General features: G+C 34.9%; 1 protein-coding gene across 3 annotated transcripts in view; it reads right to left on the bottom strand.

The window, feature by feature from the left end:
* Positions 1–2,577: 2,577 nt before the first annotated feature.
* Positions 2,578–24,493, bottom strand: part of LOC142343195 (uncharacterized) — a 66,740-nt gene continuing 44,824 nt past the window's right edge. For all 3 annotated transcript variants that reach the window (XM_075394926.1, XM_075394945.1, XM_075394935.1), the window contains exons 4-8: positions 18,634–19,158; positions 13,737–14,079; positions 12,681–12,920; positions 3,843–4,884; positions 2,578–3,039 (exon numbers count right to left, since the gene is read on the bottom strand). In XM_075394926.1, coding sequence (XP_075251041.1) covers positions 3,845–4,884; positions 12,681–12,920; positions 13,737–14,079; positions 18,634–19,158 — 2,148 coding nt within the window. In that variant the 3' untranslated portion in view covers positions 2,578–3,039; positions 3,843–3,844. The remainder of the gene's footprint in view (positions 3,040–3,842; positions 4,885–12,680; positions 12,921–13,736; positions 14,080–18,633; positions 19,159–24,493) is intronic.

The raw sequence follows: 24,493 nt of genomic DNA, 5'->3' as shown, positions 1-24,493 counted from the left end.
TAATGGCAGATTTTTTGAATGCTCTAAGGAGGCATGGTATTACGTAATTCAATTAGTAATTCAGTTGTGTAAAGATTTTTTTGAACTCAAATATCTATTTTTAATTATCTCATCATTAGGTTTGAAATTAAGTCAAAAATGTAGATGAGCTCGGGTCGTAACACCATGTGCGAACGAACATTAACGAGCATTCTTGTTTCTTCATTATTATATCAAGGGCTAGCTCAGAATGGTGACAAAAAGCAATTCACTAAACAACCTTCATAATTTTTTCTTGTTACATTTCGTACGCTAGTAATTCTTTGGCCCTCTAGTCTTGTCGAGACTTAAAACGCAAGAAGAATGAATTGCATAGTATTTTTCCCATCCTAGTTGGCATAAAGTTTATCTTGCAGGATCTTGCAAGATTCTGGCCAAATTCTGCAAGATGTTGCAACGTCTTGCGAAAATTGCTTCCAAAATAGAGCAAAACTCAAACAAAATAAATTTTTTTTCTTTCAAAAATCATACAACGTAATTTTTTAAAGAATCTGCAGCATAAATATTTCCATTGAAGAGTCTTACAAGCTAAACTTTTTTTTTCGAGAATGTTACAGGACATTTTTTTTCTTTCAAAAATCTGATGTTTTTATTTTCAATATTGGTTTTTTGACTCTAGCACCTATTCTGATGACCTATACTAAAATAAAAGAATCTTAAGCGAAGCGCCGTAAGATAAAACTGTACACATTTTGGCATCGATAAAAGGAAAACGAAGAAATAAAAACCTCAGGAAATTATTGATGAATAGTCCTTAACGAAAGTATCCTAGCAGAAATTAGGTGTCCCAGCCTCAAAAATACTTAATTATCCACGCAAAAGTGAAATAATTCACTTACTTTTCATGCCAAATCTCCGGCATATAACAATCTTGCTTTTGATTGGTTACTTTTCGTGTTTCAGCTTTTTTCAGGTGGTTTGCGTGTTTGCAAGAAAATTGCAAGAAAAACTTTTTTTTGCAAGATCTTGCGAGATAAATTTTTCTTGCAATATCTGGCAAAACTAACCTACAAGATCAACTTTTGACCTCAGCTAGGGTACATCTTACTTAGTACCAATTATTTGCAACTTTAAAGTTGAGAACTTGAAGCACGGGGGTAGCTTTATTAAACTTTCAATATATCAGCTTTAAAAAGGTAAGATTAAATTGCTTACCCGTACCTTCCATTCAGTCAGCATCAAAACTGAATCAGAACATTTTTAGAATAAAATTAACTTTCAGTACTGATTCAGAACGTTTTCAGAATAGTTTCTGTATTGATTCTGAAACTTCTCTGAATCAGAGCAAAATTCAGAATCTATGTCCTCTGAAATTCTCTGAATCAGAAGAAAACTCAGAGTGCAATTCTGAAGTAGTTCTGAATCAGAAGAAAATTCATAATGCATTTTTCAATTAGCTCTGGATCAAAATGAAAGTCAGAAACTATTGACAACACTGCAGGAAAGTACAAAAAAACTTCTTGTCGGTTATTTAACCGTTATTCAAAGGCTTTTGATTTTTTTGTGGAAACATATTAAAACTCGGAAAACTTTGGGTACTTTCAAGCGATTTCAATGCAGCTGTACGGATGCTTTGAGTTGTGAGTCTGCAAAAATTTGCTCAGAAAACATTTGATCAGAAAAGTCTTTATTTAAATTTTGTTCAAGCTTGGTTTTTTTTACCATGCTATACCAGTTTTCCTAGAGTTTATTTCAGTAACTCCGCCACTGCCGGTCCCCAGCCCGGAATGAAAAAGGAGGAGGGTTTAAACCACACAAAACATACTGGAAAATCTCAAAAAGTCCGTCTTTAACTTGACTTGAGAAAATTTCCGACAACCTATATAGATTTCATCAATTTCTACAGGTATTGTATGAATTTGTATTTTTAAGGACCTGAGAGAAAAAACAACGGTAAAACCTGGCTTGGATCACGAACTTAGTTATGAATTTACCCTAATTCAGAGAAAAATCAGAGTCTGATTCAGAGTCTGATTCAGAGTCTGATTCAGAGTCTGAATCAGAATAATTCAGAGTCTGATTCAGTGTCTGAATCAAAAAAAAAAATCAGAGTCTGATTCAGAGTCTGATTCAGAGTCTGAATCAGATAATTTCAGAGCCAAATGTGACATGAACAGACTCTGAATCAGTACTGAATTGTTGCTGAAAATCTTCCTGATTCAGTACTGAATTACTCTGAAAGTTAGGTACGGGCAGACCTTTGTTTATTAAACTGTGAACATGCAGTTCCTTTGCTACGCTACTTTATATCTGACATTGGGATTGAAGGTTTTTTAATCAACTTGCCGGTTAGAAGTCGTGGGACAAAAGTCCAAAATTCACTTTTGCTGGAATCTGTTTCGCTTTTCGCAGAGGAATGAGATTTTGGGTCATCCCTATTGTAGCCCCCCTCCCCCAGCTTAGTGGTCATATAACACATAACCCCCCATCATGGTAATTATACCATATTGGGGGTGGCTATACTTTCGTGGGGGGGGGGGGGCTATAATGGGAAAGACTCGAAATTTTTAGCTATGAAGGGCTCTTTGAGAAGAGAGAAAAAGAGAGACAGATAAATATAATTGGGATTAATAGCAGAAGAGATGATTTACAAAACAAGAGTGAGGAGGAGGAGGACATTCTAATCGAATTTCAAATTAAGATATATTTGTATAATCTAGTCTGTAGTTTCATTTACTTAACAAGTCTTATCATTCAAAAGCAGCAGCAGTGGGTAACAGCAGCAACAAGCAGGCAATCGGGCTAAAAGAGTTCCGTATCGGCCGTTCACGTGAACAGATTGTACAGCGATGGAGTCCTTTAATGATGCAGGGTGTTCCGCAAGGTCCACTGGATTCCTTGAGGTACACCCGATTCCGCGGATTCCACTTTGGCCGGGAGAAATCTTGAATGATAGGTATGCACGTTTTAATTTGTTGGCTAAATTTGGTTCTGAGCTATTCTACAGAGAGGTCATTTTGTGACTGTATGAACGGGGTAAAATTGTTCACGTGCTGAAGGCTGAAACACAATAAACCTCAATTAAAAATGCCCAAATGACCCTACATTAATTGCTTTTATCTTTTTTAGTTTTCATGAATTTAGCTTTAGATCGGCACTGCTCCTCAAAAAATTTTCCTGAAATTTTTTAGGGTCTTTATACCCCCCCATTATGGTGCATTACCATATTTACCATGATGTGGGGGCTATACGTTATATTACATTTAAGCTGGCTATAATGGGAAAGACCCTTTTTTATTTGATGTTGCTGGTATAAATGAACTCAGCTCATGCTTATTAGTATAATTTAATCGGTAGATTCTTGTGTCCAGATGTTTGAAAAAATTTATAAAATTTTGATATTACCACAAATTAGTAATGAAACATCCCACTCCGGGATGCGAGGTATTCATTTATCAACTTAAGTTGGGGAGTTCAAGATTTCAATTCCTTAGAATTGGAATTGAATTAAGTGGAATCAAAGTGAAAAAAGAGGAAAATCCGCTGTCTGCAAACATGAGTGCGATTAGAGTGGAATAAAAGTGGACTTAAGGTGGAACTCTGCAGTGCCCCCCCCCCCCCCTGTGCACCCGGATTTCTATCTAAGGGCGTCTAATTGGGTAAGGAGTTTAGGGTTGGTGGAAGGGTTGGTGCAAGGAGGGTGTAAGGGTTGTTGGAAGGAGGGTGGAAGGGTTGGTGGGAGGGTTGGTGGAAGGGTTGGTGGAAGGAAGGTGGAAGGAGGGTGGAAGGGTTGGTGGAAGGAGGGTGGAGGGGTTGGTGGAAGGGTTGGTCGTAGGAAGGTGGAAGTGGTAGTAGTTACTAACCACTAGATATGATTGCTGTAACCAGAGTGACGACTGCTATTTTCGAAGGGTTTCAAAGCAGGCAAGGGTGGTCTGGACTGGACCACATTCACATTCGCTGGCTTGTTCCTTTGGATTGACAGGAGCCGGGGAGATTCGAACGGCTTCGTCAACAACTCTTCGTTTTCCGAAATGTCGCCGTTCTCATCCGCGTCATTTGCAACGTAGCTTCCTGCTTCCTGGCTTCCATTCAAAACTGTGGGACCACCAGTACCCCCTCTAAAAGACTTGAACATCTGTCGTTTCTGAGAAACGCTTGGTTCCATTAATTGCAGAAGGTGGTTCGTGTCTGGTAACGACTTTCGGGGGTTGTGATCGGTTGTAAATGAAGAGATACTAGCTTTTCGAGACCCTTTACCTTTACTTCGCTTTCGCGCGTGAAGGAATTTATCTATTGATGAAATTATAGGTCGTTTTGAATTGATGCGACTTTTGGAACCCAAGCACAATTTGGGGTCGCTGACATTGATGGAATTTGAGATGCTACCATTGTGTGTATTTTGTAAGTTGCTGGTGCTGTCGGGCCAGAAATCTTCACTTAATGAGGGTTTGAGTTTTGATTGATTCGATTCTGAGGTTGAGTTGATGCCTGCTGCTTTTGCAAATGGCGAGTCCACGCCCAAATGGGTTTCGCTAGACGCTTTTTGAGGACTCCAATTGAGTTGTAAAGTATTCTGAGGTTTCTCAGTTTTCTGTCGATAACAATCGTTGTTCGAATCGCCAGAAGCCGCGCTGTCTATGCTGCTTTGCTTGAACGAATCCCTCATAGGAACGCTCAAACTTGACTTTTTCTTGACCTTTTCGGGGTCGCTGGGCGATGAGTTGTTTGACCTCTGCCTCTTTGATTTGTCCACCAGGTTTTTGAGGTTGTTTGCCGCTCGTCTGACGCCCTGGCCGTGTAATTCAGCGTGCGTGCAATTGGAATCGTGTTCATGATGGTCGTGGTGGTGGTGTTTCGGTGTCTCGGCTACTTCTATGCTATCGTTTCGTGGAACACTGACACCTGAAACGGACAAAGAGTAAACAATTGCTGGATCTATTCTGTTTGAACACCCACCCCCCCCCCCCAGTGTTTTTACGACCCCAAGTTACAAACTATATGTTGTTATATAGCACGTTACTATTAGGTAAAAAATAGCACGTGCGTAGGGGCGTGAAAGATATAAGCCCACTAAGCTGGGGCGGTGGGGGGACAAACAGAACAGATCCCAACTGCCAACCCAGTGCGACAACCCGCAACCTCAACGCCAGATCTTTGATTTCCACATCTTTTCCAATTCCCGGGCAAGATCTGGGATTTCTAAAGAGTTACACTACTGTTTCCAAGATCCAGGATCCAGGAAAGATATGGCGTTTTTTCCGAAGAGCCAAAAAAAATTCAAAATTAATTTCTAAACGAGCTTAATATAATCAGAACACAGCTGCAGTATATCTGAATCCCCAGTCAGAATCGGACGGTTGTCTTGCAAGATTCTTGTAAGATAAGCGTCCGGATCTTGCATCTTGCAAGATAAACGTTATTTGCAAGACCTTACAAGAGAAACGTTGGAGTTCGTCTGGGGATAGTCATAAGAAAATTTGGTCAACTTTTTAATAGTAAGTCGTTTTTCTTTTGTTAATTCGAGCAAAATGATCAAAGTTTGTTTAATCAACACCTGTTGCGATAATAGCAGTTGAATAAACTGCCAGTGTAATAAACTCTAACGCCCGATCGACACTGGAAAAACACTTCAGCATTAGACTACGAGTTTATCACACTCTTTTATCGCCACTGTTACTAAGTAAACTTATCGACTAAAAAACTTGGGCGGTGTGTGTTGTGTGTGTGTGTTTGTGTGTGTGTGGGGGGTCGCATGAGGAAAAAACAAAAATGAAAAACCAATAAAACGTTGTTCAATTTTGAAATGATCGCAACGGGTGTTGATTAAAAAAAATTACCACACGGTGTTATCGCCCTCGAAGTTATCATGACACCTCGGCTTCGCCTCGGAGTTTGATAATTTCTCCGTGGCGATAACAACTATGTGGTAATATTCATTATTACACTGACTTCTGCAAACTTGGCAAACTTTGAATGGAAAATCACAAGTATTGTCAGCAAAATTGATTTTTAAAAATGCACGGGGAAAAAGAAACTTGTGGAAAATAATTACAGCAAATTCCAAGAATTAATCTCTACTTCTATTAAAATCCGCAAGTGACTACTTGGGCAAAAACAACTCAAATCATAGGTTTCTTACGGAATTTTCGGGGAAAAGCGGATGAAAATTCGACACAATTTTCCAACAGGGAAAAAATTGGGAAATGAAAGAGCAGGCAAGTTTCCCACTGAGAAATGTGGGAGTAGTAATTGGCAATACTTCCCGGAAACCCGCTGGGATTTCCGGGAAACAATGTACCCGATTCCCTTGACCTTCCCGGCAGAAGTTGGACCCGGACCCGAGTGCCACAGTTAATCAGTACTAATTCATGAAATTACCATAGTGAAACGTTAAATCAGTACTGAATCATAGCATCCAAAGGGTAAATTAAACTCGCATTATGTTTAGAAAAAAAGCATAATCCAGTTTTTCTATGAATTTTGTTTGTCTGAATTTCGTTTTCATACTGTTCATGAAAAATTCAGAAAACATCCTTAACTGACTATTTTACCTGATATTAGTTCATACAAACTATTGTCAGTAAAAACTTTCTATTGACGTCCTCTTAAACCAAAACTTGTGTCCATCCTGATAAGAAATATACTAAAACATTTCTAAATCTTATCAAGATTTTGACTTATGTGGCAAAAAACTGTCAGGATGTACAATTTTGTCAAATTTATGCATTATTACTTACCACTGGGCAATCAAAACTGGAAGTTAGTGCAGCACGGATCTTTTCCGTTTCTGCCCCCCCCCCACCCCTACAGCTTACTGGGTGCATATTATTTGCACCCCCAAGACGCACGTGTAATATTTTTACATAATGATTTACTATGTAATGACACGTGCTCTGTAACTGGGGGAGCATAACGTACTGGGGGGGGGGCACAAACGGAGAAGATCCTGCAGTACTTACAGAATATACGTGATTTGAAAAATGAAAAACTTAAAAGCCATAACCGGGAATACAAATGTAACAAATGGCAATATATGCAACAAAGCCATCTCCGTAACACGATTGAAACAAACCTTTCAATTCAGTATAAGAGTGTGTATCGTCGCAAACAGAACCTGCAAAATTTGACCTTTTTATAAGGGCAAAATCGTGTAAACCAGTCATTAAAGGAGTTATCATAGCAAAATTTGAAAATTTACAAATCTTTCTGGACGGGAAACATTGGGTAGATCAGACTCTAAAACAGTGATCACATCATGATCAAGAAGCAAATTCTCACATAGCGATGAGATTTGAATCTTGCAAGAATCTAGCAAGATTTTGATTTCTTTTGGAAGCCGATGCTGAAAATTTATTTGAAGCTCAGAAATTTTCGATAAAACTAGGAATCAAGGAAGCAAAAAAAAATGTAACGTACACTCAAGCCAGATCATAACTGGAGAATAGAACGCAGTGCTGATTTGTGTTCTAGTAATGTAACCGTTCACTTTCTAAAAAGTAGCCCCAACGTATCGAAAAGTATCCCGTTCTTGTCAGAGCACATGATAGAATTGTCTTAAGACTTTTCACAGATTAAGTTATAGAATGGGCCTTCTTTCGTCACAACAGGTTAGAGAAAAGATCTGTGCAAAATCGTTTCATAATAATCCTATAATAAGCATACTCTGCGACTGCTCTTATGAAAAGACCCGGGTCTAAAAATTTTCCGAAAATTATCTAAGAGGTGCCTCGAATTTTCAGATGATTCAGCTCAAAAAACCTCACATAATAATGCGCTTAAATGTACTGAATTGCGCTGAAACTTTGTAAGAAATTTCAGCATATATCTTACAAAGTTCCAGCGCAGTTCAACATATTTGAGCGCTTTTTATCTACGGTTTTTACTCTGTATTTCGGGCTTGCCGGGCATGCTGGTCAAGCAAACCTATAGGCAAGCAAGCCGAATTTTGAAAATAGAGCTGAACTAAGTCAAAAGTTTCTGAGATAAACGTATTATAATTTGTCACGGTTTCCGAATTACATCCCATAGCGACTGAGAGGCATGACCATGGACAGTGATTCAGTTGGGCTCGAAATCCCCTGAAAATGACCCTTTTTTGTTTCTCTGATGCACTGGAATACATAAGACTGCAAATACTATGCGCAGTCTTGATTGTACGGGTTATCAATGTATTATTACAGAAAGATTGCCAAAATTATTAGCCGACATTCGGTTTTCTTTTATGTAGGCATACTTTTACTTCGACTTACTTAGCGTTTGCCCAATCGGGGCACAATAATATGTAGCCACATATACATAAACATTCTGCGAAAAAAAAATGAACACAAAGGTTCATTATTAAGGCCAATTTACGGGCCCTGATAGCTAAAATAGCACGTTTCAATTTTTTTGCGCATTTTTTTTTCAGTGTGAACGTTTCATTTCAAGTATGATTTGACATCATTTTTAATTTTGAAACAAATTGTATTTTAATTACTCGGTGGTCAATTTCATCTGAACTAAAACTGATGTAACACTGCAGTTATTTTCTTAAGAATAGACAACAATTCTATTTTGAAGCCTATTTTGAAAAACTCCTGAGTGGACATGCTACGAGTTTTTCGCTGTCAAAATCTGCCCCAAAGTTGATCAGATGGTAAATTATCAAAATTAATATCCTGTCCTCATAGAGCAACTTATCATGACATCACTCTGCCCCGATCCATTTTGTAGGACAATTTGGGTTTATAAGATTTTTAGTAGTTTTAGACTTTCGAATTTAGTCGAATTATTTGATAAGTTAACAGCTTTTGTAATTTTTCAAATATTTTGACGCTTTTGGCGATCAAAGTAGATTCGTGTACAGGTAATTATTGAACCTAATGGTTAAAAATTGTATTTGATTGTATTTTTTTCTTCCTCGAAATGTAATTTTTCAAGTTTAGTCATAATCGGAAGTGAAAACAGGCTATTTGTTTATGAAATATGTCATCTGAAATGAATCAAGCTGACATTGTCTAGTTACTTATCCCATCTTTTGTAACTGAAACCGTCAGGAAATAACTGTCAGCTATCAAAGATATCAAGAAATATTTCTAATGAAACTCTTAACATTTACAAATAAGTTCATATTTCTCAAAACAAAATATTTTATCTAAACTGACAAAGTATATAAGCATGACTCTGTAGAATTCTTTAGTTCCTCCATAAATGACGCATCAAATTTTGATGTACCTAATTACGAAAATTTCCCTATAAACGCAAATTTAAGGGTATCAAAATTACTGAACTAGAAATTAAATTCAGATCGACGTTTTTCGCCTTCTTTATTCATACATAATTTATTTAAGTACGCGGAAAATTAAGTGTAGGAGTTTGTTCAAATATTCATCAAATGACGCAATTTGCCGTACAGGTATTAGTATATAATCTTCTCTTGGTTTATCCTTTAAGAGCAACTACAAAAACATACTTAATACGATGACAATCAAACCAATTGAACTAGCAGGTCGTGAACACCTGTTCATACCATCTTCAAACGAATTGAGTTATGTCATTACTCTAATTATTATTTTTCAATAGTGGCGGTCATTTTGGAGCTTGACCGAATGTCATTCAAAACTGTTCGCGACATTGACAAGGAAGAAATGCTGTATCAAAAACAAAAGATACATCAGACCAGTCAGGTTTAAAAGTATTTAATGCAGAACGTCTCGAATCATATTTCATTTTGCTCAATTCAAATGAGAAATCGAATAGTTCTATGTCTTAAAAAATACATTAAATACGCTTTAATCACAGTCCTATTAGAGACGCAAAAACAAATATGGATTTGAGACAAAGATTTGATAGAAAGAGACAATAACACCATTATAAAACGAAGCGTTTAAGTTGGTTTATAATTTTAACTTAACAGATTCTAACTTTACAGATTTTTTTTAGTTTTAACTTTACAGGTTATTAATTTAAGTTTACATAATCAATCAATATCAACGTCGGATAAAAAGAACTTTAAACTCTTTTCAAAAGCCAGAAAATCATTAAAAATGAAAACAACATGGGTCACAAAATTTAACAGAGCAAAAAATCTTCTCATACCAAACTGCTCTAGCAAAAATTACATAACAGACGGTTGATTTTCACATTCGATCTCATTTTCAAATAGTCATTTCAAAGTATCAAAGTATTCTCATTAAAAATCTCACTTTGAACCCAATAATCAGATTATCGGGCTGAGGTTTTCATTCAAAATTACTTCTTTAAAAATTATCTGGACAAAATAAACACGCAATCAAAACATCTAATCGACTATTAATCGTGATAAAAATGGATGCATTTGGCATGAGAGTGCGGGTTCCAAATCAATAAATATTTTTTACAAATTGACACTTCATTGTTTGCTCTGACAGTTACTCAGACCAAAAATGAGTTGTAGATTTTTTTTCTTGTTATTTCCCTGAATGACAATAATTCTTAAAATATGGAAAACAGTAAAGGTATTTTTTAGCGCATTCATATTCATAATTTCAGTCAATTTTTAAAATTACAGTGTCCTTTGAAACTCTATGCAGTATAAATTCCTTACTACCATTACAAAATACTGAAAGTACTTAAATTGGCCAAATGGCTCTGCGTCATCACAATGACAGGACAAAAGTCACTAATTTTTTTATTTCGGTTTTTTTGTTCCTTTATATCGAAATAATCTGTTTTGTTCAATTGATGCATTTTAAAATACTGTTATATTTAAAAATGTAAAAGTATGACAGTTTTATGATTTGCTGAGTGAATAATCTCTCATCGTAAATAGACAGAGTGGCTTCAACGTTTTAAAACTTGTCCACAAATTTTTGATTTACTACTAAGGCAGATTATGCTCAGATCCTAATCAAATTAGAAGCAGTAATTTTGGAAATTTTTAGTTTCAAGCATTCCGCTCTAAATTTTATAAGAAAAAGTTCAAAACAAAATAACTTGAAAAATTGTTACAATGAGAATATTTCCAATTTGGTATTACACATTAAATAATTGATTTCTGTGGTAAAACGTGAAATTCAACAAAAAGTTCATATTCGGAAACCATGCGATTTCCATCAATTGGCCAAAAACAAATTCAACTAATATTGACTTCCAACTTATCAACTCATTGACTTCAAAAAAAAAGCAAATATTATCGCATTTTTTTTATAAAACCTATTTTTAAAGTGGAAAAGCGTTTAAAAACTAGCTTTTTCTTTCCTTTTTTAATAAAAAAATCTACGGAAACAACTCAGACGACTGAAATTGAATCAAAACACATGAATAGATTGGAATACGCCGGCCTTTGATAGATTGCACTACACAAAAAATTGACACTTTTTCATTTCGGTGAGATTTTGAATACAGGACAACTGTTTTCAAAAAACCGAAATTCCATTTTTCATGGTCATAATCCATCCTAACACAAATTAATTGTCTCTTTTGGTTGCCACTACTTGACTTTTGTTGAAAACAACTTATTGATAGTTGTTGTTTTGAAAATACCAATAAATTTCACTGGACGTTTGAGTTTCCCTTAGTTTTTAGTGTTGTTGCATCTAACATCCGGTTGTTGGACATTAATTTACTTCAGGCAGAAAACTTTCTTTACGGCGTCTTTTATTTGCGTTTCTAAATCCAAATGTTTTCTTGTCTATAGTTTTGTTTATCTTTTGGAATCTAAATTCCGTTTTTTGTTACTTTTTGACCGTAGAAATTACAGATCGTTGTTCACAACAAAAATTTTTGAAACCAGGCATGGAAAGTGTAGATTTATTTCTACATTTTTCAAGTTTTCCTAAACTTTTCCTTGATTTTCACTCGGATAACTTGATTAACGAATCTCTCAAAATCTTCCTTTAAGAAGAACTGCTTATACAGTACTTACTAGAGAGTACGTTTGAAGGCTACCGTGACAAAAAAAGGAAACCAAAAAAGGCGTGAGGTTAAGAAGTTTTCGTACTTTGTTTATTAGAAAATTTGTGTACTGTTCTTTTTGTGCAGTTAATGAACCCAATTATCTTTTACACATTTTCAATTTAAGGATTGCGAAAAAATTTTTATACAATACCGGTCATTGAAATCGTTAATATTCTGAAAATTCGTGTCGATAGTCCTTAATATGCTATCAAAATTATGCATTTACTCTCATGCTACCAAAAATTATTCACGCTTGGCAATCTGTTTTACCCTCTGACATTTTGTCAAATGGTTTTTGTTAGAATTTTATTAAATAAATGAACTGAGGATACTTCAGTTCGTTTTTATTAAATTCAACTCCATTTTATGCTTTTTAAGGTTTTGAAATGACCAAATTTGGAGCCAATTTCTTATTTATAACATTTTTGCAACCTTCTGACAAAGATCATAACATTACCAGTCAAACAAAACTTGTCAAACCTTGCCTTAGTATGATAATTTTAAACTAAGTTTTTATGATAAATTTTTGAGATGTCCGAATAATGTCAAAAAAACTAATTTCTTGCGACACTTACATAGAAATAGCCACTTCGTAGTTATTTTGATGTTTTCTCGCCAAGAACCCTATCGAAGTCTTGCCACGATCCTTATCAAAATCTTACCAAGAACCCTATCAATGTTTTGCCAAATATGCTTCAAGTTTCGTTTCACTAGGTTTCCATTATGCTAAAAGATACAAGAGAAAAAATTCGGCACAATTTCTTCGAGAGAACTTTACCAACCCGCTCTTCTGGTTCTGAACGACATGTCGAGAAGGTCGTCGCTGATTGGCAGGTTGGTTCTCCTCTGTAGTTTGGGGGAGGAGGGGGTTGTGAGGACTACTCTCCGTCTGTTCTTGTTGGGCAGTTTCTTCCTGGCCTGTGCGTGCTGGTAGAACATGGCAAAGTTGGACACAATGACTGGAACTGGCAGAGCTATTGTCAATACACCCGCCACTGCACACAGGAATCCTATCATTTTACCTGATAACAAACAAGAAAACCTGGTTCAAAATATCCTAATAATCCTAAAATCATAAATATCCCAAAACATCCGGTCGAAAAATGAAATAGAAATCAAATTAACAGATCACTGAATAACCATTTCAAAACTGCTTGTAAAATAATACGGCAAAAATTTCGTTGATAATATAAATTAGGATCTCAATATGGTCTTTCAGAATGTCCAAAATGCAATTGAATAACTAATTAAAATCAATTCTTTATCAATATTATTTATATAACATACATAACCCGTTAAAGGAAGAGGGTTCAAGACTGATGTACTTTTCTCGTTTCAGCCAGGTGAAACAGTAACGATATTTTGTCAAGACATGCGACATCTTGGTTTTATTGACATAATATAGGATCTCAGTATAATAATGAAATTGCAGAAAAAACAACTTGACACACTTTGAAAAAGTATAAAATTCTCGATGCTGTTGCCAAAATAGGGCAGCTTGAAAAGATATTGACTAGTCAATTTTCACTTAACAAATTTTGACAGTGGCACAATTTTAAAGAGAGACCCATTTTCTCGAAACCCAAGAAAAAATTTTGCAGTTTTTTGCAAAATTTTCTTCCGTTTTCTTAAGGAAACGGAATTACCTCTTTTGTATGATAAGAGTAAGAATCTTAAGGTCGAATAAGGACAAAATCATATAAGATGTTTCAAGTTTCCTTTCACCGACTGCGATTCTAGTATGCCAAAGATATGGGAGTCTATGTCTAGAGGTAATTATCTTCAAACCCCCCCCCCCCCCCCACCCTGATAAATTGGGTTCATCATAGAATACATACCTGGATATGTTTTAGGCACCATATCTCCGTACCCAACAGTAGTCATGGTGGCCACCGCCCACCAGAACCCATCAATGATACTCTTGAAGTCATTGTCTTTATCCCTCGCCCAGTTAGTCTGGATCCTCTCCGCAAAGTAACACATGGAAGCGAAGATCACGATCCCAAAAATGAGGAAAAATATGAGGAGGAGTAACTCTCCCGCACTGCAGTAGAGCGTGTGCAAAAGGATCTTCAGTCCAGTCGAGTGACGAGTGAGTTTGAAGAGTCGGAAGATTCGGATGACTCGCATGAACTCCAGGAAGTCAACTCCGATTCCTGAGATTTGAAGGAGGGCCAGAGTCTGGAAAAAGTCACCCGTTAAAAGAACAGAGTTCAAGTCTGATGTACTTTTCCAAGTGAAACAGTTTAAATCATTTTTCTCAAGACAAGCGAGATCTTGTTTTTCTCGCTAAAATTTTGTTACCTCGATATTTCAACAATTTTCAGGAAATTAGATATTTTATCGAGTTCTAATCAAAACATGTCAAGACATATTATGACAACTTATATTATCAAGATCTTGCTACTTAGCAAGATCTTGTTAAGATAAGATGACATAATAAATCTTGATTAAGCCTTAAAATATCTAATTTCTAGTAAAATCTTGAATTATTGTGACTCTCCACAATCTTATCAAGATCAAATTGAGATAATTTTTGTTTCATTAGATTTCTCTTCATACTTTCGATATACTTCCTTTCTCTTGGCCAATTTATTGGATCTTTCCCTTTAAAGCGCCCAACATTAAAGTGCTCACGTTACGAACAAACCGCGTAATATATTCTAGGTAACAGTTCGTCTTTTATTCTGTAATGAGGGCAAAAAGTATTTAAAGAAAAATATCTATTTTTTTAAATGCTGCGTGAACAAACTATTGCACATTTTAACTCTGGTTATAGCTTGCACGACTTTATACGCGAGATAACGCTTGACATTTTGAAAAGTAGAAACAGAGCACATACACATCAAGTAATAATTTGAGCAAATAATTCAAATAATAATGCGAGTACACTCGAATTTTAGTAAATTTGAATATCAAAATATCGCATTTGTGAACAAAATTAACAGTTCATCAGTTTGGAGGTTGATAGAGCCTCAAAAATTGAAAATTCGACAGAACTTTCAGAGACAGTGTGTACGCGAGACCACTTTCAGGTGCCAAATAAATTCTACATGTGAATGTTTTAAAAGTTTTTTCACAACCCCACCAAGTGAACAAACCTCTACTTGTGTCGCCCTCACAACTGCCTGGATTAGCTGACAAAAACAGAGTCCATAATTGAAAAGTATTATGCAAAAAAAAATCATATATGATAACATACAAATAATCGTACCAACCTTGTATGATACGGAAACATAAAGAACCTTGTATAATTACAGGTCCTTCTGCATGACCGTTAAGGACGGATGAAAAATGGAAGTAACTTAATTATACTTATTGAACGATGCGGAAAAATTATCTGAAAACTAGATACTGTTTCTACATCACATATCATGTTTAAGATTTTGTTAATAGTGGAACTGAAATCAATATTACGTTGCAAACGGTAAAATCATTCGGAAAACGAACACTTAGAAGCTTTTGCGGACAACACTAACAATAGCTTCAGTTAGCCAAAACTCTTTTCTCGAAATTCTTTGTTAATTATGAAATGGTTTCCTTGCGAAGAAATATAATTTTTGCCAGTGCCATTGCATCAAGAAAAGCCAAATTGTTATTTGACTTCGTTATCCGCAGTTGCAAGGGTCTTTCGAGTAGTTATAAATCATGTTTTCTTTCATGTCGACCCAATTGACCTATTGCTAAAATTATTGCGGAAGAGAGTGACAAATTCGCGAAAAACTACGCAAAAAGAGAAACTTTTTCAACGAAGGAAAACTAATAATAAAACCAAATCTCCTCTCCGTCATAACAGGTTTTTCCCAAACTGAGGCGCAAATTTGTGCTTCAGAATAGTACGTAAAATGAAAATGTGAAAAAATCCTATTATCAATCCGAGTCAGCTTAGACTCAAAACTTTGTAAATTGCATTTTTTGAGTTTAATTTATGGGCTTTAACAATCCGCCATCAAATTTAGATTTTGGGAAAGAAATATCAATTGCTTTCTAAGTCTGAAAAAAGAGAAAGGAGAATTTTGTGCAGACATTATTTGTTATTAATAGATTTTTTTGTGATATCTTTATAATCATGATGCAGAGATTGTTGTAGAGAGATCTATCACTGGTAAAGACTGCAGATTGGATAAGGACATTGAATCTACCATTGGATAAAGAAAAGTTCGTAGACTTCTACGAGGAATTCATAAGGGAGTTTTCTTCCAGAGAATAGGTTGATCGCGTTTCGCTGGTAACAGTTCTGTGGAAACTTTTCCAAAATGATCAATGCCTGCCCTTTGATAGCTCTGTAACTTAAAAAAAACAATTGGCCGTGAACAAATAACTAATTCGTCATCTGCCATTATAAGGATGAGAACATTGTTTTTTTTTATTTTAAAAAGGGGCTTGATACTCAACTGACTGTGCTGAGGATTGAACAACTAAACTTTGCTTCATCTTCTTCCTTTTGTAGTTATGAATTGTCTTGTTTGATAACTTATGTAATAATGGGAACTAAAATGAAACTGCTAATTATTGAGCCATCTAGTGGTTACCCTAGTCTAAATCTGACACTCATTGTGTAAGAACGTGCAAGATTCTTGCAAAGAACGATCTCGAGTAATTGCAAGATCTGAATGATAGTTTTTGGACAACGCCTATTCGTAAATAACAACAACTCTCTGCAGATTTAATAACATTACCGCCTGAAGTCACTTTTTGTTTATATTCTTCCTTTGTGGGGAAAAAGAGCTCTGTTTTATCAGCGTTCAAAATCAGTTGATTTTCTTTCAAGTAACCGTCCGTCTCTGTTAAAGTACTCTCAATTTTGTTTGCATTTTTTTATACGGGATCATATTGTTATAATAAATATACTAATATCGTCTGTAAATTGTACAAGTTCAAAGTCAACTTTGTTTTTTAGCCAGGAATCGTTAACGTATAAAAGAAATATTAAGGATCCAAAAACTGTGCCCTGACCTACACCAAGATTAATGAGAAACTTCTCAGATATATTGGAGCTTACTTAACGCACTGCAATCGTTCTTCGAGAAAAGACTAATAATTTTATTGCAGGCGCAGAAAAGTTGAAACACTCATTTTTTTAAGGAAAGTTTTGTGCGAAATTGAATTGAAGGCTGTCACATGGTCTATAGAAATTGCTATAGTGTTTTTTTTCCATTTCCCATGTTTTCTATTACTGTTTCACTGAAATTTAACTCTGCATCTGTTGACGATTTTTATTTAAGAATCCAAACTGCTCTTTGTTTAACAGATTGCTTTGATTGATGTAATCTATCATTTGGGTAAGCAGAAGTTTCTCAAAAAGTTTAGCAAATGTTGGTGTGAACAAAATTGGTCGATAGTAGCTCATTTGAGCGTCCGCAGAAAGTATATTAAAAAGATTTCTTAAAAACTACAACAAAAAGTACCTTTTGTCTTTTTGATTTTCCATATAAATAAATTTCAAGTATTTCTAGCAGTTTTTATTCATTTTGGTGACAATGAGAGAGCGGGAGGGCTTACAAACCGCCCCAAAATTTCCCTAATTGACTCACAGCCAGTTAAGCAAACAGTACACATGTTGTGACTGATTCACGCGCGTGAAGGTCACGTGACCGGGTAGATAGACGAGATGAGGAGTAGAGGCTGCCCCGCTGTGAGGACGGAAGCAGCGTTCAGCTGTCAATTAACCCGCCCAAACATGTCCACCTCTCATCCGATATGGCTAATCCCAGCCAGGCAACGCAAATGAAGGGAAGGGCAAGGGATTGTTGCAGGTTAGGGGGGGGGGGGTGAGGTTGGATTAGGCGTAAAGCGTAAAGCAGACCTCCTGCTTTGGTGACATTGTTTAAACAGGGATGGCCAGGAACCCAGGAAAAACAAACAGGATAATGAAATTGACAGAATTGTTTTTTTGACAATATCAAATGTAAAAATGAACAGACAGTTATAGATGTTTAAAACTTAAAGGGAAAGTATAATAGCTAAAATTGAGTCAAGTTGTTCATTTAAATACTTTTCATATGAGGAAACACGATATTGACTGTTGAAAATTGATTAATTAAACTGTTGATCTGCTGTTTTGATGAAGATAGTCATGGTAACCAAGTTAATTGTTAATTCAATCTCCTTAAAATTAAAAAGAAAAGTTATGAACAGTCAATTATTTTGTTTTTTTTTCGTTATCCAATGATCTCGAAAGCATCATTTTTACAATCTGATAAAGACGACAATCTGATAAACACGAACAATATTTTATGAAATATTTTAGGAATCGGATAACCAAGTCACCGGTTCCCCTTTTGCGAGACAGTATGCGAGTTAATGATCAGATTGACATCTGTTTATGAGGAAAAAATGACCGTATTCTTTTCGCCCCGTGACTGGCTGTTAACAACAGACTTTGCGGTTTAAATAAACAGGATGACCAGTTCACATTTTTCGGCCAGCACTAATGAATTTTTTAATTAACTGATAGATAGTCCACGTCTTAGCTGAAAACTACCGAGCAAAATCTCAATTAACTAAATAAAACTGAAATCAATTTATTTATTTTTTTTAAATTGATACTGAAATCGGGGTGTTCCCGTTTTCCATTACATCCCTCTGCACCCATGAAATTATGGCCCCCCATTATTGTATGTTTATTGTAATTGGTGGGCGGGTTAGGGGGGAGGTATACGTTATATGACCACTAACTGCGGGGAGGGGGGGTGCTATAATGGCAAAGGTCCCTGAATCAAATAGTGTACATACCCTTTCAGTGTAGAAAAAAGTGGTGGCCGCAATGTCCAACAAGTTGATTCCTCCTTTGAGAAACTCTTTCTTGTCCGGACAGCAAAACAGTCGGATAAACACCTCAAATGTGAACCAAATATTACAGGTAATCTCAACGTGTTGCAACCATTCTACTGGTCTGCAGTCCCGATCACCTTGACCACTCAGTTCATCAATCCTCTCTGGGTTAAATTCGTGATGGGTGCGACCCACGTGATCATAATCAACGAAGTCGTAAATCATCGCCGTTTGGGTTCCTGTAATTGTCGTGGGCGATATCGTTGCGTATTGATCATTCGGGTTCTCAGACGTCGTCGTGTTTGTGTCGTTGTTATTGTTGGTTCTGTCGGTTGATGACGATTTGATTTGGGCTGAGAGTGGGGGGTGTTGTGGTGATTGTTTGAAGTAGTGGGGTGGCTCGCACTGTTGGAATTTGGGGTGTGTGCCCATGCAGAAACAGCAGATTGATATGAGGATGAAGAGGACTGAGAGAGTAGCCACGAACTGTAAACAAATTGTTTATTTAGAAAAGAATTGTATGCAAATTACATGAGAAATGCTTAAACAGCATGAAGCGGTTCCAATAGACAGAAAAGAAGCATGTTTCACAAATATTTTATTCGGGAGTTCTAAAAAAATTGAACCTTAGTTGGTCTATTTTCAGCAAATACTCGAGTCGAAAACAAAAGTCTATATTGTAAGATTATTTTGTACGATTCTTGCAATAAAAATCTTGTAAAATCGCTCTAGACAGCGTTTCTCTTGTAAGGTTCTCGCGAGGACGCTCGGTTATGTGCATTTGCACCTCATGTTCCGAACCCTCTCATCCAAACTTTTGGCATAATTTTCTACCAAATGAAGAGATAGCAAACTTTCAAAAACTCAAATATCTTTTAAAAATAACTGGTGTATGACAAAAAAAATGGTTCCAACGCACGTCACTTAGAAAAGTAGAAAAACAAAACTAAAGGAATGATAAAACCTGCCCATACTAATACTACGAGACAAAATAAACAACAAACACAAATAACAACAAACATCATCTACATCCCGAACTCAATATCTAAAAAACATAATAACAACGTCAAAACAGCGCCAAGTAAAACCTTAACCCAACAAATTAATTTGTACTTCACTTAGAAAAAACCCCGAGACCACTTCTTACTGAGACAGTACCAGGTAGACAAAAAAAAATGAAAACGGTTAGAATAAAAACAAAATTAAATTTTGAAAACATATGATTTTAAATAATGAAAACCATTAGATATCAAATGAAACCTTCGAATACGTTTCCGTTAATTCTTGCTTCCACATGAAGACATTGAGAATTGTCATTAATCAGAATTAAGCGTAAGTCTACAAAAACAAACAACAAATACAGACAAAAAAGAAAATTTCAATTAAGTTTTGAGAGAAAACATTGCCCAAGCCTTTAAAAACATTATATATTACGTAAAAACAAAATAAAACAAAAAGGCACCTTCATTGAACACAAAAAACAATAATGTTTTATGCAAATTCTGAATAATGAAATTAGCGAACAAGTAGGCAAAAAAAACCAAAAAAACCCAAAAAAGAGCAAAGTTAAAAAATAAACATTTATATTTTTCGAAAAAATTTAATTTGAAAGACAGAGAAGCATTAGCTAGCAATTGAAATCAACAAATAGATTCTTTATTTTTTCAAAAAAAGCCATTGGAATTTGTATTTAATCAGAATATGTCTTGCGTCTACAAAAAAGAAAGACAAATAGAGACATAAATCAAATCAACCTTAAAGTTATGCGGAAAACAAGTGTCGAAGCTGTTAAACAAAAAGCAACGGACTGAAAACTTTAGATAAGTTCAATAGTTTTTTTCTACGACACAAGTTTTGTGCAAAGCGGCCTTGATGAAACTAAGTAACAGTTAGACAGAAAGAACAGCAGAGTGCGAGTTAACAATTATGTGTATTATTTTTTACATTCAACTTCAAATTAAATAAGAACTTTAGCTATCAAAAACCGACTTGTATTTGCTGAACAAGAGCTACAAAAACTGGAAAAAAGTTGCAAAACTCAATATACCATTGTTTATTTTTTGAAACAACTAGTTTTGAAAAACAAATTGACTATAAGCTTCTGAAAAATGACTAGAAATTTTCCGTTGAAACTTCTTAGGAAGGCAATGGAATCTGTCATTTAAAAAAACTTGATTTGAGTTGTTTCGTTTTTTTAATCAAAAAAAGCAGAAAATTCAAAAATAATTTCAAAAACAATAGCGCCTGATTACAATCTGAAAAAATTTATCTGTAAAAACAACGATTCAACTAAAACAAGCCTTGTGTTTCTTGTTCGTCCACTAGGGGCACAAAATGGTTCCTAATAATATGGATATGAATATTTTGACCGAAATGTCAATTTTTCAAATTTAGGTTATGAATTTTTGATATTTATCGAGTTAAATTTGCAAAAAAAAACAGTAAAATTTTGATAGAAGAGCACTCTCAAATGTAACGAGAGTAACACTAGCCCCCATTGGAGTTAACAAAGGTTGTGTCGGAAGTTATGACAAAAAAATGGTTCCAACGCACGTCACTTAGAAAAGTAGAAAAACAAAACTAAAGGAATGATAAAACCTGCCCATACTAATACTACGAGACAAAATAAACAACAAACACAAATAACAACAAACATCATCTACATCCCGAACTCAATATCTAAAAAACATAATAACAACGTCAAAACAGCGCCAAGTAAAACCTTAACCCAACAAATTAATTTGTACTTCACTTAGAAAAAACCCCGAGACCACTTCTTACTGAGACAGTACCAGGTAGACAAAAAAAATGAAAACGGTTAGAATAAAAACAAAATTAAATTTTGAAAACATATGATTTTAAATAATGAAAACCATTAGATATCAAATGAAACCTTCGAATACGTTTCCGTTAATTCTTGCTTCCACATGAAGACATTGAGAATTGTCATTAATCAGAATTAAGCGTAAGTCTACAAAAACAAACAACAAATACAGACAAAAAAGAAAATTTCAATTAAGTTTTGAGAGAAAACATTGCCCAAGCCTTTAAAAACATTATATATTACGTAAAAATAAAAATAAAACAAAAAGGCACCTTCGTTGAACACAAAAAACAATAATGTTTTATGCAAATTCTGAATAATGAAATTAGCGAACAAGTAGGCAAAAAAACCAAAAAAACCCAAAAAAGAGCAAAGTTAAAAAATAAACATTTATATTTTTCGAAAACATTTAATTTGAAAGACAGAGAAACATTAGCTAGCAATTGAAATCAACAAATAGATTTTTTATTTTTTCAAAGAAAGCCATTGGAATTTTTATTTAATCAGAATATGTCTTGCGTCTACAAAAAAGAAAGACAAATAGAGACATAAATCAAATCAACCTTAAAGTTATGCGGAAAACAAGTGTCGAAGCTGTTAAACAAAAAGCAACGGACTGAAAACTTCAGATAAGTTCAATAGTTTTTTTCTACGACACAAATTTTGTGCAAAGCGGCCTTGATGAAACTAAGTAACAGTTAGACAGAAAGAACAGCAGAGTGCGAGTTAACAATTATGTGTATTATTTTTTACATTCAACTTCAAATTAAATAAGAACTTTAGCTATCAAAAACCGACTTGTATTTGCTGAACAAGAGCTACAAAAACTGGAAAAAAGTTGCAAAACTCAATATACCATTGTTTATTTTTTGAAACAACTAGTTTTGAAAAACAAATTGACTATAAGCTTCTGAAAAATGACTAGAAATTTTCCGTTGAAACTTCTTAGGAAGGCAATGGAATCTGTCATTTAAAAAAACCTTGATTTGAGTTGTTTCGTTTTTTTAATCAAAAAAAGCAGAAAATTCAAAAATAATTTCAAAAACAATAGCGCCTGATTACAGTCTGAAAAAATTTATCTGTAAAAACAACGATTCAACTAAAACAAGCCTTGTGTTTCTTGTTCGTCCACTAGGGGCACAAAATGGTTCCTAATAATATGGATATGAATATTTTGACCGAAATGTCAATTTTTCAAATTTAGGTTATGCATTTTTGATATTTATTGAGTTAAATTTGCAAAAAAAAAAACAGTAAAATTTTGATAGAAGAGCACTCTCAAATAAAACGAGAGTAACACTAGCCCCCATTGGAGTTAACAAAGGTTGTGTCGGAAGTTGAGAGGTTTGTTGTTCCGGCAAACAAATTTAAAGTTGAGCAAAGAATCTTTATTCTTGCCATTTTTGATGATAAACAGGCTGCAATTTAAAAAAATCAGTAAATAAATTTAGCAATAAAAAAGGATCAAACAAATCGAAAAAGCTCTTCAATCTTTCGGGGTAAAACCAACAACACTGTCGCTAACAATGCGAATACAATTTTCTGCAAAATTGGCAAAAAAATTGCGTAAAAATACGGAAAATGTGAACAAAAACAATGAAAATCAGTCAAATGTTCACAAACCTTAAAACCTCAATAACTCCAAGGAATAAATGAATTCAAAAATTGTTTCATTATTTATTCTACGCTGGACGGGTTTTCTTATGATACCACTCACAACCCTGTACAATGAATATGCTTATCGGCCAAAATTGACTAAAATTGAACAAAAAACCATTTGATTATATAGTTCCACCCCCACTAAAGTGAGTCGGAACAAATATGCTCTGAATTACAATAACTTTGCACAAAAAATCATTATGCGTAATGCACACAAACATTTTCAGTCAACAGAATCACGAGTAAATGTACTGCTAGCTTCACAATTGTACATGTGTCATGATTAATTAGAAAATTTTTATCGTATATTACACTATACTGCTCTTTGTACTGACTCATTGTTACTCTAATCAGTTTGCCTCAATACAGTTTAAAGTGAAAGAATTACCTGTTCAACGTAACACTTAATTAAAAAAACTGAAATGAGAAAAGAGAACGAATGAGAAACACGGGTTACAAAATATACATAAGTTCGAATACTCATAATTAGTTATAGTGCAATGTTGCCAACCGGGATCGAAAATTGAGAAATTATGACTCGAATCCAGAATTTTCTGCTTTTGGAGTATTGGAACCTGCCTATGTTAGAACTCCTGTGATTTGAACGTTTTGTTGAGCTTTTTTGAGAATAATCATCGAGAAAATTTAATCCTTAATCCAATTCGTCTTCTGCTGGATTAATATATTTGAATTTTTTGTTAAAATTGTAATGTCAATGTGATTCTATGCTGTTCCCCCCCCCCCCAGTGTTTTTATGACCCCCAGTTACATTTTCTATGTTGTTATAAAGCACTTAACTATGCAAGAAAATAGCACGTGCGCCTAGGAATCATAAAAGATTTATGCTCACTAAGATGGGAATAGATCTGTCATTATTTTGAGCAATCATTTTCCCATTTTGCGTCTTTATGCATCTATGTTATGAACATCCTCTCAAACATGACCCGAGTCGAAAATAGAAGTTAATCTCATAAAATCTTGCAAGATTCTTACAAGATTCTTACAAGATCAAGATTAACTTCCGTTTTCGACTCGGTGAGCTATTTTGATTTAAAAAGTCTAAGCTATATAAGAAGTCTGTGCTACATAAGAACAGTAATTTTGGCTAATTTATTCCATTTTAATCTTTAAAAATATTTTAATCGAGAAATTTCCATGTGCTGACATGACTTTACATAACGGTAAAAAAAGCTTCACTAATCATAATATAATTTGGCACGCTTGTTTAACATCGCATGAAATAGCGGCTGTCTGTAACCTTTAAATTGAGCCTCCTTTTTATTTAATCTCTCGCGCTCTCTTTATTTCTTCATTCTCACTTTTTGCGCCTTCAGAAAG

The sequence above is a fragment of the Convolutriloba macropyga genome, chromosome 1 (assembly GCF_964194025.1).
Source record: "Convolutriloba macropyga chromosome 1, txConMacr16.3, whole genome shotgun sequence".
Classification (NCBI taxonomy): Eukaryota; Metazoa; Xenacoelomorpha; order Acoela; family Convolutidae; genus Convolutriloba; species Convolutriloba macropyga.
Note: the sequence above shows the minus strand (reverse complement) of the source record. Positions and strands in the feature narration are given on the sequence as shown.